Raw genomic sequence first — 16,783 nt, forward strand, 5'->3', positions numbered from 1 at the left:
TAGTTCAAGTGCATGCATTGGCATTCCTGTACCTTCTCTGCGTGTGTTTCCTGTAAACATGCTCACAGGTCACTACATTAGGCACACCCCGGGGACATGGCACCAAATTATGCGCCACCCCCCCCACCCATACACACTGGGACCTTTATGGGTCTTTTGTCTGCTTTTGGAGATGACATCACGCAACAGAATGTTCATTTTAAAAGGTTAGCGGGATGAAATATGGCCACACGAGTTGTAAGGGAATGAATCTTAAAATCTGCATTGTCCATTCTCTGCAAAATTGTTTTCAGCACAAACTATTGAGTGGGTATACATTGGAGTTCCCCGGCACACTTTTGTCCCCCATTGACTCCTTTCTATAATTGCCTTTTTTTGATACACTGTAAGTTATTTTAAAATTATTTTTCCATGAAAATCAAATGAACCCAATGCGTTTCCCTTTGAAATACGCACAAATAGTATTTGATGTGTAATTCTAACGCTCAACCACTAGATACCGCCAGAGTACAATAGAGTACCATATATTCATGTTAGACGCATAGTAAAAACCATGTTGGTAGTGACATAAAAGTTGTTTAGAATGTGGTTACAAAATATTGTGAGCACATCTTTTTGCCGGGTTTTCTTTGACAAAATTGCATTAAACAAAAAAAAACAAAAAACTTAAAATCAACAAATAGATCTTAAGTTGATTTACAGCAGGGGTACGGTAACTTTTTTGGCTGAGAGAGCCATGAAAGACAAATATTTTAAAATGTATTTCCGTGAGAGCCATATAATATTTTCTTAACACTGAATACAACTAAATGCGTGCATTTTTAAGAAATATCAACATGTTTAGAGTATGATAAGTCTCTTATTCTTTTTGATAACATTGTTTTTCTGAAGATAATCAATGATAAATAAAATGCTTCTTACCATTAATGCGACTTCTGGTGCTGCATGGTTTTCCTGATGTCTTTGTTGTCTGGTTGATACGTGATTATTTTTAACACTGTGATTACCAGCGTAATTATCCATTACTTAACGTGTTAAGCAATGTCAGCTAAGATTTATCTGAGAGCCAGATGCAGTCATCAAGAGCCACATCTGGCTCTAGAGCCATAGGTTCCCTACCCCTGATTTAGAGAGTCAAAGGTTGAATGTGAAAAAAACCCCTGGTAAATGAATTGTGTATGACTTGGCTAAACCCTTTTGGGTCCTTATAGGACTTATAACATTCCCCACATTTGGTTAAAGGGCAACTGCACGTTTTGGGGGATTTTGTCTATCGTTCACAATTATTATGAGGGACAAGAACACACGTCTTTTTTTGAATTAGGATTTTAAAGTTGATAAAAAAAACGCTCACAGGATGCAGCTAATGGGAGTCATTGTTGTAGGCTTTAAACCCTCTAAAACAACTTCAAAACTCTCCTTCAATGTTTGATACACACTTCAAGTATATATATAATGTAGTAACAGACACCTTCCTAACAATATGTAATATGTATAATATACACACTGCAAGTATATATATAATTTAGTAACAGACACGTTCATAACAATGTGTAATATGTGTCACGTCAGTGCGCATTCATCTGTGTGCTGCGCTGAGCCCCCCTCCGAGAGCACACAATGCGTGCGCCAGACTGGCTGCAGCAAGCAGCTGCAATCAATCGCCGGCAATCAACACACCTGAAGCTGATTATGAGACCTGCCTTCTTAAGCCGGCACAACCTGCTATTCGGTGCCAGATCATAGTCATCTGTTCCTGTATCTTAAGTGATCATCCAGCTCTATGCACTCTTGCTCTCTCTGTGTGTTCTCCTCCGTCGTGTTGAATTGCCTCGTGTCCTCCTTGACGTCCTCCCTGCAGCCTGCCTTTGTTCCCACGTTACAAGCTGTGTGTCTCGTCTTCCCGCATTTCCTATGCTTCCCTGGCTGCCTCTTGGATCTCGACCTCCTACCTGGACACGGTCTCTGATGCCTCGCTATTCACCTCCGACTACCTTCCTGTCTCACGAACCTTCAAGCCTGCTTTTCCCCTCCGGGACTACCGCCTCTCGCTCAACACTCTGGTAACACACAACAGTTAACTCACACACATTGTCGCACACATACACACCCTTTTGTCTTAGTCACACCCCATACCAATGTTTATTATTTGTTATCTATACATAGATACATAGATAGATAGATAGATAGATAGATAGAAATAACTTTATTGATTACCTCCGAAATATTAAAAAAAATATATATATGTATATATGTATATAAATCAATAGAGCGTATACACCATCTCTCCTGTCTGTGCCGTCTCCTTCTTCCTGTACACGTATTAATATGTACAATATTTACCCTATTTTGAGCATTTTAAGCATTGCCGGAACTAATTCCTTGGAGCATTTATTTTCGTTTGCAAAGCAGCGCACTTTCAACTTCTGGCAACAAATGTGTGTTCCTCTTTCCGGAAACAAATGCGTGTGTGTACTAATCATGGTAGACTCGGTAACAGGACTATTTTTGGACAAATGAGGATTCACAACGTTATATTTTTGAAGCTGAATAAAGAGGGTGAACTACTGCTTCTAGAAGTGAACACGAAGCAAGAGTGAGACATTGGAACAGACGGAAGCCGAGAGAATGAGGTAAAAGTGACTCAAGCTGCAAATGTGGAATTTGAAGATAAGCTATTTTAACATAAATGGGGTGCTCACCCAAATAAACCGGAAAAAAAACCTCCCCCGGCCAGCTGAACCAAACAGACCTCGAGTTTGTCTCACTTTAATATTGATCATGATACACGCAGCACGTCATGTGTGTATCATGACAGACAGCATATGCTGTCTGGCTACCTGTGTACAAATAAAACATGAAATGTGGGCTAATACTTCACAAATACTGTAATATAATTGTTCATGTTTGTCAGTCAGTACATATTGGTGTCTTATCGCATTGTGCAATACAAACTCAAACGCCTTTGGCACTGACATAGAAGCTAGCTTATCTCTTTCTGTTGATAACTTTTACAGCTAATGACATAGCACGCCGATGTGTTACTACGCTAGAAAAATAGTTCCTCAGTCTTTGCTCTTACAATAAACAATGTTGCTACAGCTTGGTTATTATACCGGTTATTGTACGGAAATGAAGTATTGTTGATGGTTTTTGAATGCATTTTTAAAGTGGTTTAGAGGTAGGACTTATTGCTCCCATTAGCTGCACTGCTGGCTAGAATGAGATGATTTTTATATGTTGGAATGCAAAAAAATCTAAAACCTTTTGTTTTCTTGTCTCTCACAATGATTGTGAACGATAGGCAAACGTCCCCAAAAAGTGCAGTCCCTTTTAAATCCAACATTGCTGCCGCATACTGTCATGTCTTTGTGATCATGTTCTGTTTATTTATGTTCTGTTTTGTTTTTGACTCCATTAGGTCCTGTTTTTGTGCACTCTTGTTTGTTTTGTCACCATGACTACCAATTAGTTTTCACCTGTCATGTCACGCACCTGGTTCTTTGGACTCATGCACCTGTTAATCACCACAGCATTTAAGCCTGTAGTTGCCAGGCAGTCAGTCTGGCGACAACACCTTCTACTCACCCCCTATCGCCTCCTACACATCCATGTTATCCATGCCGATGATCCATGTTCCTTTCTCGTTCCAAGTAAGTTTTTTTGTTATTCATGCCATAGTGCAAGTTTTGTTTTATACCCATTGTTTTGCCTTAGTGCAAGTTTTTGTTTTCATAGCCACGTTTTGAACCTCCGCTGAGAGCGCCTTTTGTGTGTTCCTGTGTATAGTAAAATCAAAATATGTCATTACCTTCACGTCCTGTCCGGTCCAACCGCTTTGCACCACGAGAAAACAAACCTCACCATAGTCCAAGTCATGACACATACAGAAACATGTGCTATGTTTCAAAAAACTAACTAGTGCATGGATTTGGTTGGAACTAGTTTTTTAAAAACACAAGTAAAAGCCTAACTAGTGGTTTGACTTTTCAAAGAAGGGATTAACATATCTAGAACCGCTTAAATTATTTTTAAAAAATTTAAAGGGCCACCAAATTCGACATACAGTAGAATAAGAATATAACAATTCTTTATTTACTTAAATATGATTTTAAATCTGTCAAGTTTTTCTTTACATCAGAGTTTAAATGAGATATTCGCTGATACACATACAGTAGGAGTATCAACTGTGGATAATAAAAAAATCTTGATAAAAATTATAGTGCATTTGCCAATAAAACTACTGACTCCTGTGCTCCAGGGTTCTTGAATTCACCGCAGTTATCAACAATGAGATGTGAAAGTGAAACTTGTCCATAACTTTCTCCTATGCTGCCCTGGGATAGATGTATTATATTTGTACCTTCCGACTATAACTTCATCCTTGTTCCCGTCAATGCTTAAAAGGTGAGCTTTTATGAGGTTTGCGTTAAGTGAATTGTTCCATGCTGGGTTTGCCACTGTCCGGGTGGAACGAATCATTTCGATAGCGGGTGTTGGTCGTCCAAAAAACCGGGGGTCGGCAACCTGTGGCTCTTTAGCGCAGCCCTAGTGGCTCCCTGGAGCTTTTTCGAAAATGTGTGAAAACTGAAAAAGATGAGGAAAAAAATATACATTTTTGTTGTAATGTGGTTTCTGTCGGCGAACAAACATGACACAAACCTTCCTAATTGTTAGAAATCCCACATGCTACACCAATAAAAGTATTTGGCGAGCCCCCGTTGTGTCCTACTAATTACAGTGGTCCTTGAACTCACCGCAGTTTGTTCACATGTACAACTTTCTCCGACGCTGCCACAGAAAGACGTGTTTTACGCCACTGCTTTGTCTCATTTTGTCCACCAAACATTTTATACTGAGCGTGAACGCACAAACGTTTTGTTGATGTTATTGACTTGTGTGGAGTGCTAATCAGGCATTTTTGGTCACTGCATGACTGCAAGCGAACCTATGCTAACATGCGATTGAGGCTAGTTGTATGTACATACTGCATCGTTCTGCCTCATTTGTAAGTGTATTTGAGCTCCTTTAATATCCTTTACTAATATCCTTTGTTTATTTAATTTACATTTGCATGTCTATCTGTGTTGGCCCTGCAATGAGGTGGCGACTTGTCCAGGGTGTACACCGCCTTCCTCCCGATTGTAGCCGAGATAGGCACCAGCGCCCCCCGCCACCCCAAAGGGAATAAGCGGTAGAAAATGGATGAATGGATGACTCATGACACATTATCTGTATGTAATATTAGCTGCATTTGTAATACCGTATTTTTCGGACTATAAGTCGCATTTTTTTTTTCAGTTTGGCCAGGGGTGCGACTTATACTCAGGAGCAACTTATGTGTGAAATTATTAACACATTACCGTAAAATATCAAATAATATTATTTATTTCATTCAAGTAAGAGACTAGACGTATAAGATTTCATGGGATTTAGCGATTAGGAGTGACACATTGTTTGGTAAACTTATAGCATGTTTTATATGTTATAGTTATTTGAATGACTCTTACCATAATATGTTACGTTAACATACCAGGCACCTTCTCAGTTGGTTATTTATGCGTCATATGGCGTACACTTATTCAGCCTGTTCACTATTCTTTAGTTATTTTAAATTGCCTTTCAAATGTCTATTCTGGTCAGGGTTTTATCAAATAAATTTCCCTAAAACATGCGACATACTCCATCCATCCATTTTCTACCGCTTATTCCCTTTTGGGGTCGCGGGGGGTGCTGGCGCCTATCTCAGCTTCAATCGGGCGGAAGGCAGGGTACACCCTGGACAAGTCGCCACCTCATCGCAGGGCCAACACAGATAGACAGACAACATTCACACACTAGGGCCAATTTATATACTCCAGTGTGACTTATATATGTTTTTTTCCTTCTTTATTATGCATATTCGGCAGGTGCGACATATGCTCCGGAGCGACTTATACTCCGAAAATACGGTAGTTGTTTGTGCGCTATGTTGTTCCAGACCACAGCAAACATGACCCAGCTTGTAAAGGTTCTAATAAACTCATTAGAAGAAGACAGCCTGCCGTTTCCTTTAACTTGGACACACACATCTACACCCCTTGGCCATTCTGAGCCAGGAATTTTCAGACGTTATCTCACCTTTTGTGAAGCCTCCGTTTTACTAATGTTTTCCAATGTAAAAATGCGTAGAATAAATATTAAAAAAATTGAACATTTCTGCCACAGTCATTTCGATAGTGGGCAAACATAGCTAATACACCGTATATTACCAAATAAACACCCTTGGGCAAATAATCGCCCATGTCCTAACATTTTGTGAATTAACCACCTCTTCCTAATAACCGCCCATGGGCAGTTATTTGAATAATTTAGATAAAATCATATTGATTTCATTAAGCGCAATTTTTAAGCTAAAACGAAAAGCAAAGGTGCAATAATTCTGGTGATTACGGTAACAGCAGACGTGTGGAGTCCAGAGAGTTACATGACAATCAAAGGCTTAACGAAATCTGTGCCGTGATGGCTTATGTTACGTGGGGATTCTGGGTAATCAACATATTGCAATTGGTGACCGCATACAGCGTAACACACACTCAACGACAACAACAAACCCACAAGGAAAAGTTTCAACATGGCAAGCAACAGTTGCAGGGAGTTGAATGAACGGGATACCGGTACACCACAACTGATGGACGGGAATACTTTAAGGGGGAAGAAGAACAGAAAGTTTGACTTAAAGTTCAAGCTAGCTGGTTGTGAAGCATGCGGAGCAGAATTCTGGTTTGGCAGCGGCCAGGCAGTTTAACATTGACCCAAAACGTGTAAGAGAATGGAAACAAAAAAAGGAGAACTACCATGTCAGTCGGCAATCAATGGAAAACGGCCTCGTTTATCTGGTGGAGGTAGGAAGAAAGCGAGCGACGAGCTTGATGCTAATTTGTGTCAGTGGATACATCTCGTTCGTGGACTAAACCACTGTGTCCCGCAAAATGATCCGCATTAAGGCCAAGGAGTTGTATGCCACCGCAAGTGACACGATTGGGGTGGTGTTTGGTGAAACGAGTGGCGAGCTTAATCGATTCCTGCGTCGGAACAACTTTACCCTCAGGAGGAGAACAATTGTTGCACAGAAGGACGCTCCTGTGGAGAAGATACCATTGTAACTAAATAATGGCGGTGCAGGCTGGTGCAAAAATAAATAAAAGCCTTATGCAAATAACCGCCTGCTTCTTTTAGACGCCTGTCTCCAAAATCGATTTTGTGAAATAAACGCCCGGGCTACTATTTGGTCATATACTGTAGATACTTACTGTACATCATGTGTTGCCTTCATTATAACACTTAAAAAATAAGGGTTTGATTTTTTTTGCGGCGCTAAACGGATTAGTTTTTTGTATTTTTGGTCCAATATGGCTCTTTCGGAATTTTGGGTTGCCGACCCCTGTCTTAGACTTGCACGCCTTCTATCTTAACAGTTACAATTTTTTTAAATTTATTTATGACTTACATATTTAATTGACAGAAAAACAATTAGTTATGGGGCCCCTCTGTACTTGGGGCCCAGGTACAACATTCCCACCTGGACGCCCCCTGGGCACACCTGCACAGCCTAATGATACCCAGGACACAAAGTATGTAAGTAAAAACGCTCACTTGTGATTGACACAGTCAGAGAGCCTGTTGTTTTTTTTGGACAATTATTGTTTTCATAGTGCAGAGAGAGCTGTGTAACTGTTAACATGATACTGCAGGCACGATAATACATTTACAGCATACAATGAGAGCCAATTAAAAACATGCACAGAAAGGTTTTATGCAACTCATTTAAATGGTAAGTGATAAATGGGTTGTACTTGTATAGCGCTGTTCTACCTACAAGGTACTCAAAGCGCTTTGACACTACTTCCACATTTACCCATTCACACACTGATGATGGAGGGAGCTGCCATGCAAGGCGCTAACCTGCACCCATCAGGAGCAAGGATGAAGTGTCTTGCTCAGGACACAACGGACGTGAAGAGGTTGGTACTAGGTGGGGATTGAACCAGGGACCCTCGGGTTGCGCACGGCCACTCTCCCACTGCGCTACGCTGTCTCTTTTGCTGACTAAAGCTCCAATTTTACAGGACACTGAATTATTTTGTTTAATCACACGCTATATGTAAGCTGCCAAAAACAACGAGGTAACTCATGTGATTAATCACAAAACCATATTACACTACGCGCTTTATTTTGACAGTACAGTCTTCTTTATCTTAACCACAGATGACCTGGAAAGCGTTAGGGGTTACATTAGATAAAACTTGTTACCAGGTTTCGAAAAAACACATGTAGTGCATTCAAGTAGCCTAGAACATTTTAGAAAATGACGTTCTGATAATGAAATAGCATTGTAGTCCAAATAATGTTTTTTTTCTTAAGTTATTATCTTATCTAATAGGATAGGATAGGATGGGTCTTCATTGTCATTGCACAAGTACAACAAAACTTTGTCATCTCACCATATGAAATATAACTTACTTCACCAAATATTATTTATGTGTTTATTTTTATTATTACTACTTATGGAGTATATTGTGAATAAATGGAGAACAGGAAAAGAACAAAAGATTGGGGACGGTGTTGGGAGAGTGGCCGTGCAAGCAACCTGAGGGTTCCTGGTTCGATCCCCACCTTCAACCAACCTCGTCACGTCCGTCGTGTCCTTAATTGAGCAAGACACTCCACCCTTGTTCCTGATGGGTCCTGGTTAGAGGGCCTTGCATGGGAGTTCCCGCCATCAGTGTGTCAATGGGTGAATGTGGAAATTAGGGCTGCAAGTCTTTGGGTGTCCCACGATTCGATATCGATTCTTGGGGTCACGATTCGATAATATATCGATTTTTTTCGATTCAAGACGATTCTCGATTCAAAAACGATATTTTTCCGATTCAAAACGATTCTGTATTCATTCAATACATAGGATTTCAGCAGGATCTACCCCAGTCTGCTGACATGCTAGCAGAGTAGTAGATTTAAAAAAAAAAAAAAACTTTTATATTTGTAAAGGACAATGTTTTATCAACTGATTGCAATAATGTAAATTTGTTTTAACTATTAAACAAACCAAAAATATGACTTATTTTATCTTTGTGAAAACATTGGACACAGTGTGTTGTCAAGCTTATGAGATGCGATGCAAGTCTAAGCCACTGTGACACTATTGTTCTTTTTTTATTTTTATAAATGTCCAATGATAATGTCAGTGAGGGATTTTTAATCACTGTTATGCTGAAATTATAACTAATATTGATACTGTTGTTGATAATATTCATTTTTGATTCACTCCTTTTGGTTTGTTCTGTGTCGTGTTTGTGTCTCCTCTCAATTGCTCTGTTTATTGCAGTTCTGAGTGTTGCTGGGTCAGGTTTGGTTTTGGAATTGGATCGCATTGTTATGGTATTGCTGTGTAGTGGTTTGTTGGATTGATTAAAAAAAAAAAAAAAATGGAAAAAAAATAAATCGATTTTTTAAAAAATGAGAACGATTCTGAATCGCACAACGTATTCGAAACAATTTTTTCACGCACGTATAACCCATTAAATAAGCTCTGCTTCTTCCTACTCCTTTTCGAACACGTTGAATAGAGAAACTGGAAAATGTTCCAAATAAACTCAAACTCAATTCAATCCATCCATCCATCCATTTTCTACCGCTTATTCCCTTTGGGGTTGCGGGTGGTGCTGGTGCCTATCCCAGCTACAATCGGGCGGAAGGCAGGGTACACCCTGGACAAGTCGCCACCTTATCGCAGGGCCAACACAGATAGACAGACAACATTCACACTCACATTAATTCAATCATATTGTAATAAACAAAATTCAAAAAGTGTTACTAATCTGATAAAATCATACAATTAAAATAATGTCATGCATTATTGAAGTCATTCACTCTGTTTGGAGTGGGTCTTTTGAATAAGATAAGCTACACGTGATTTATCTCGCAATGTTGTGTAAAATCAAATAAAAATTAATGAATACAAAATAATACATCTATATTATTTTATAATTCAACTACGGAAACGAATGCATTTTATGAAAATTATTCTAATTCATATGATGCATGTGTAAATATACAATTGAAGTTAGAGTGACGTCACCGTGCAGATAAAGAAGTTATTATTTATTATTAAGAAATTGTTTTGCTTCACCTTGGGTCTTTTCCACTTGACCCCGGCGGCCTTCATCTCCAGTTCGCCCAGAGGGAAGTGAAAGTCCACGAACAATCCGTCGCGGCCCACGCTCACGTCCCCGTTGACGTCGCCGGGGTGTGCGGGACCTTCCCCCGCCAGGAGGTCGGACAACCAGCGGCGGGACTGAGAGCCGAGCAGCTCGTCGGAGCAAGCCGAGCTGGAGTCGTCGTCGTCCGGCGGAGGAGGGAGGGAGCCCTCGGAGGACAGACTCGGCGACTTGTCCATCTTTCAGCTGACCGAATGTTCCAGACAAGCGGCCTGCGTGTGTGTGTCCGTGTGTGTGCGTGTGTGTGCGTGTGTGCGTTTGTGTGTCGCTGGCACAGGAAGCCACGCCCTCCTCTCAGGTATTGCCCTCACCTGAGTGCGTGGGGGCGGATGACGCTGCTGCAGCTTCTGCAACGTCAGCAGACGTGTATGTTTGCATCAGGGGTCACCAACCTTTTTGAAACCAAGAGCTACTTCTTGGGTACTGATTAATGCGAAGGGCTACCAGTTTGATACACACTTCAATAAATTGCCAGAAATAGCCATTTTGCTCAATTTACCTTTAATAAATAAATCTATATATATTTTTTTTAAAAAAAAGGGTATTTCTGTCTGTCATTCCGTCTTTTACGGAAGGTTTTTTGTAGAGAATAAATAATGAAAAAAAAACACTTAATTGAACGGTTTAAAAGAGAAGAAAACACGAAAAAAATGAAAATAAAATTTTGAAACATAGTTTATCTTCGATTTCAACTCTTTAAAATTCATAATTCAACCGAAAAAAACGAATAGAAAAACTAGCTAATTCGAATCTTTTTGAAAAAAATAAAAAAAGTATTTATGGAACATCATTAGTATTTTTTCCTAATTAAGATTAATTTTAGAATTTTGATGACATGTTTTAAATAGGTTAAAATCCAATCTGCACTTTGTTAGAATATGTAACAAATTTGACCAAGCTATATTTCTAACAAAGACCAATCATTATTTCTTCTAGATTTTCCAGAACAAAAATTTTAAAAGAAATTCAAAAGACTTTGAAATAAGATTTAAATTTGATTCTACAGATTTTGTAGATTTTCCAGAATAATTATTTTGAATTTCAATCATAAGTTTGAAGAAATATTTCACAAATATTCTTCGTCGAAAAAACAGAAGCTAAAATGAAGAATTAAATTAAAATGTATTTATTATTCTTTACAATAAAAAAAATACTTGAACATGATTTAAATTGTCAGGAAAAAGAGGAAGGAATTTAGAAGTTAAGAAGGTATAGGTGTTTAAAAATCCTAAAATCATTTTTAAGGTTGTATTTTTTTTCTCTAAAATTGTCTGTCTGAAAGTTATAAGGAGCAAAGTAAAAAAATTAATGAATTTATTTAAAATATTTTCTTGGATTTTCAAATTCTATTTGAGTTTTGTCTCTCTTAGTATTAAAAATGTCGAGCAAAGCGAGACCAGCTTGCTAGTAAATAAATACAATTTAAAAAATAGAGGCAGCTCACTGGTAAGTGCTGCTATTTGAGCCATTTTTACAACAGGCCAGCAGCGACTCATGTGGTCCTTACGGGCGACCTGGCGCCCGCAGGCACCGTGTTGGTGACCCCTGGTTTACAGTAATGGGTTCAAACTGAATGCACTATGTTTTTTATTGGAATATAAAGTTAGAAAAATAGAGCAAAAGGGCAACAAAACAACACGTAAATGTTGACACTAATACGTTTTAATCACACAAAACTTTGTCATTAAATATGCTTTTAACATTTTCACACAATGTAAAACTTTTTTTTTTTTTTTTGTCCTGTCCAGCTTCTCAGGCAAATCATATAGTTGATGAAGATGCCCATATCGACTGTACAGATTTACTTTACAAAAGAGAAGTGTGGGATACTTCTCTTGTTGCCTAATTTGAATTTGACTTTATTAAATGTATTTATATTATCATTTGGTGCAGCCGGGCCGGAGCAGGAGGGGATGGAAAGAGAAAAAAAGGAAGACAGAGGGGGAATTTGTGGGTACAAGAGGGGGATTAGACAGAGGGACAAAAACAACAACAGCAAACACAACAATAACAACAAAAACAACAACAACAATAGAACAACACCAGCATATACGATATGAACAAATATGATTGTAAAAGTGATAGCAAAGAAGCAGTTAGCGAAATAAATAATAATATAGAAATGACAATGACCATTATTTTTTAAAGTAGCCATTCACATACTCAAATTAATCTATTATTATTTTTATTATTCAAGTGTTCATTCGTTTTATATATATATATATATATATATATATATATATATATATATATATATATATAAAACGAATGAATACTTGAATAATAAAAATAATAATAGATTAATAATAGATTATATAATATACATATATATATATATATATATATATATATATATATATATATATATATATATATATAAAGTAATAATCTTTTTTTGGCCTTTACTGTTGGCCCTAACTTTGCTTGTGTTACTCCAAATGCAATTTTATTTATATCATCGTATTATATATATATATATATATATATATATATATATATATATATATATATATATATATATATATATATATAGAGAGAGAGAGAGAGAGAGAGGGGGGGGGGGGGGGCGCACGGTAGCACAGTGCCTCACAATACGAAGGTCCTGGGCTCGGGATCTTTCTGTGTGGAGTTTGCATGTTCTCCTCGTGAATGCGTGGGTTCCCTCCGGGTACTCCGGCTTCCTCCCACTTCCAAAGACATGCACCTGGGGATAGGTTGATTGGCAACACTAAATGGTCCCCAGTGTGTGAATTTGAGTGTGAATGTTGTCTGTCTATCTGTGTTGGCCCTGCGATGAGGTGTCGACTTGTGTACGCCGCCTTCCATTTGAATGCAGCTGATCAGGTTCCAGCACCCCCTGTGACCCCGAAAGGGAGGAGCGGTAGAATATGGACATATGTGGTCCTCTCCAAGGTTTCTCATAGTCACTGTCACCGACGTTCCACTGAGGTGAGTTTTTCCTTGCCCTTATGTGGGCTCTGTACCGAGGATGTCGTTGTGGTTTGTGCAGTCCTTTGAGAAACTTGTGATTTAGGGCTATATAAATAAACATTGATTGATTTTTTGACATTGTAGGCTTACGTATTCATTAAAAACAATGCAGTAATTTTATTTAACAAGTATATTTTTGGACACTGTAACATTACACACAGTTCGAACGGTAACACTGATTGTATCTGTATACATAACCATAACCCTATATAGTCATAGAGTAGCTCAAGGAAGAAAAAGTCCTCATTGATTGAAACTTTTATTAGTAGATTGCACAGTTCAGTACATATTCCGTACATTTGACCACTAAATGGTAACACCCGAAAAGGTTTTTCAACTTGTTTAAGTCGGGGTCCACATAAATCCATTCATGGTCAGGGAGTTAAGAGTGTTTAAAAACATTTTGGATTCAGATTTTGCTCGCTCATGCGTCGTAATTAACCTCAGTCCTAAATAAAAACAGCAACCATGTCATGTTTTTTGAAGCCTTTGAACGTTCATGTCAATCAATCATTTCAGTGTTTCTATTTGGAAAACTGTGCATAAGATGAGTTAAACATAAAGTTTCTTGCAGCGTGCTAGAACCTGCAGACGGCATCAACCTTTCTCTACATGTTCATCGCTCTGTGCAGGCAGTGACTGGCATCTTGGCTCGCAATTACATTGTATTGAGCTTTATTCTTGTAAAAAAAAAAATCTAATGTATTCTTATTAAAAAAAACTTTCTTGCAAAATGGACTCTATTACATTATTATTATCCAGGTGAAATAACATCTTGAAGTGACTTTTTTTTTCAATCATAAAATATTTTCTTCAGTTTTTCATGTTTTATATTACACAGGTGAAACTCAAACAATAATGTCGTGCAAAAGTTAATGTCAGCAGTTCAACTTCAAAGGTGAAACTAATAAGTGACATCAACTCACTACGTGCAAAGTGAGATATGTCAGATTTATTGTATATTTGATGATCATGGCTTGGTTTTTGAAAACTTCACATTTTCTGAGATTTTGAATTCTAGGTTTTCATAAACTGTAGCCCATAATCAAAACAATGATATCAAAAGAAGTCTTGAAAAATCTTGAGTTGTAAATAAGCCTATTTCATATATTAGTTTCTAGGGCTGTGAATCTTTGGGCACCACACAATTAGATTCCAGTCGATTCTGGATTCAAAATCCATTTTTTATTTAAACAACATTGGGTGCCAGTTCTATGACTGTCTACATTCCTCCGTAAAATAGAAAAATAGCTCTAAAGAATGTCTAAATTACTTCCAAGAAAACTGGTTTTGTTTAATATAATTATACCCAAACATTTAATGAAGTCAAATACAAATAAGGCAACAAGAGAAGTATCCAACACTTCTCTTTTCTTGAGGAAATCTGTAAAGCAGATATGATCATCTGCATCAACAATAGGATTTGTCTGAGTGTCTGGACAGGACAGATAAAAAAAATTTTTTTTTAATTTAAACTTAAATTTTAGCTTTTTTGGAATGGATTAAGATCCTAATAAGTAAGAATCGCGATTAATTCGAAAATGTTTAGTCACTCCTAGTTTTACCATGTAAATCTAATTACTGAAATGAACAAACCTTTGCACAATATTCAAATTTTGTGAGTTTCACCTTTATATTTGAGTATTATTGCTTCTAACAGTCAAAGTTTGGTTCTTATTCATTATATATATTTTTATTTTACATTAAATAATTCACTTTTAAAGTGTATCTATGAGGCACCGAAACATGAAATTTGTCATCCGGATAACAGAGTTGTAAAATCTGGATGAAAATCTGGGGCAGCACAGTGCAACATGGGTTAGTGCGTGTGCCTCACAACTAGAAGGTCCTGGGTTAGATCGGGATCTTTCTGTGTGGAGTTGGCATGTTCTCCCCGTGACTGCGTGGGTTCCCTCCGGGTAACTCCATCCATCCATTTTCTACCGCTAATTCCATTTTGAGTCACGGAGGGGGGGCTGGTGCCTATCTCAGCTACAATCAGGCGGAAGGCGGGGTACACCCTGGACAAGTCGCCCCTCATCGCAGCCTCCGGGTACCTCCCATCTCCAAAGACATGCACCTGGAGATAGGTTGATTAGCAACACTAAATAGTCCCTAGTGTGTGAATGTTGTCTATCTGTGTTGGACCTGTGATGAGGTGGATAGGATAGGCTCCAGCACCCCCCACATCCCGAGAGGGGCAAGCGGTACTAAATGTATGGATTAGAACCTTAAAATACAGTAAATATACTCAAATGTTTGACTCACCATGTCTACAATGATCACTTCCTGCTTTCGACCAACAGAAAAGTGATCGACGTGAGACAAGACATTATGGTTATCATTATGATGATGATAATTATTATTATAGGAGGATTCCAAGTGACAAGGTAGAGGAAAAAAATGAAGACAGGAAATGATAATAAACATTTATTGTGAAAAGTGTGAGAGGATCAAATAACCAGGTTTATTGTGTGTGTCACTGAGACGTCGCCATAATGCTTGACACACCTGTAAAAGACAAACGGTTTACTCAACAAAAGGCACCGACATGAAGTCATGAACTTTGAATTTGAGACTTACTCTCAAAGTCGATCTTCTCCACGATGTTTTTGGGCTTGACGCTCTCCTCCTGGTTGAAGATGAAGATCTGTCCGTCCTCGGTGTCCGTCCAGTTATACTTGTTCATCCACACCTTCACCTGTGTCTCTAAAAACCGTGGCAACGGCTTTGAGCGCCAATGTTTCATTAAGAAGAGGGGTCTCCACTCACCTAGCGGGTCTCCCAGCATCTTGGCCAGCAGGCTGCGCTCTATAGTCTGGTAGGTGATGCCCACCACGTGACAGATGACTGTGGAAGACAGAGAGTCGTTGCTCATGCACTAGCACAACATTTTCCACTTATCGGCGCACAGCAACAAGGTGACCACAAGGTGCCGCTGTGGTCACCTCAGGACCAGAGCCTTGTATAGAGAGTATGGACAATTAGGTTTCAGACAATCTCCTAAGCAGGGGTGTGTCTATATATATGTATATGTATATATATATATATATATATATATTAGGGCTGGGCAACGATTAAAAATTTTAATCGAAGTTAATCGCACTTTTTCTCTGATCAATCGCGATTAACTGCATTGTATACGCAAAGCCCAATAATGAATTCAAAAGTAGCATGTAGTGCACCTTTATTGGAATATTCTCCCACCCCGCCTTCCGCCCGATTGTAGCTGAGATAGGCGCCAGCGCCCCCCGCGACCCCGAAAGGGAATAAGCGGTAGAAAATGGATGGATGAACAAAAGCGCCAAAACATTTGTTGTGCAAACACAATTCAAATCAGTACTTGTTAAACAGTAGCAGTTAAATAGCATATTTTATGAAAATCAACTCAAAAAATGTAAATACAAACATTTAAGCTTATTTCCACTGCCAGGGTATTTAAGTTATCCTGTTTGTTATGGAAAATAAATATAATCTACATACAAATCTCTGAGCCACAATCATAACATCCGAACAGGCAATTTCTGAGGTAA

General features: G+C 38.4%; 2 protein-coding genes across 5 annotated transcripts in view; both read right to left on the reverse strand.

Moving 5' to 3' along the window:
• zgc:85932 (uncharacterized protein LOC405875 homolog) overlaps positions 1 to 10,536 on the reverse strand; it is a 55,978-nt gene extending 45,442 nt beyond the window's left edge. For both annotated transcript variants that reach the window (XM_061877538.1, XM_061877537.1), the window contains exon 1: positions 10,172 to 10,536. In XM_061877538.1, coding sequence (XP_061733522.1) covers positions 10,172 to 10,438 — 267 coding nt within the window. In that variant the 5' untranslated portion in view covers positions 10,439 to 10,536. The remainder of the gene's footprint in view (positions 1 to 10,171) is intronic.
• A 5,131-nt stretch (positions 10,537 to 15,667) lies between these two features.
• The window catches only part of eif3k (eukaryotic translation initiation factor 3, subunit K), a 13,497-nt gene continuing 12,381 nt past the window's right edge, over positions 15,668 to 16,783 (reverse strand). For all 3 annotated transcript variants that reach the window (XM_061877542.1, XM_061877541.1, XM_061877540.1), the window contains exons 6-8: positions 16,023 to 16,100; positions 15,834 to 15,959; positions 15,668 to 15,761 (exon numbers count right to left, since the gene is read on the reverse strand). In XM_061877542.1, coding sequence (XP_061733526.1) covers positions 15,730 to 15,761; positions 15,834 to 15,959; positions 16,023 to 16,100 — 236 coding nt within the window. In that variant the 3' untranslated portion in view covers positions 15,668 to 15,729. The remainder of the gene's footprint in view (positions 15,762 to 15,833; positions 15,960 to 16,022; positions 16,101 to 16,783) is intronic.

This window comes from Nerophis ophidion, linkage group LG18, assembly GCF_033978795.1.
Source record: "Nerophis ophidion isolate RoL-2023_Sa linkage group LG18, RoL_Noph_v1.0, whole genome shotgun sequence".
Classification (NCBI taxonomy): domain Eukaryota; kingdom Metazoa; phylum Chordata; class Actinopteri; order Syngnathiformes; family Syngnathidae; genus Nerophis; species Nerophis ophidion.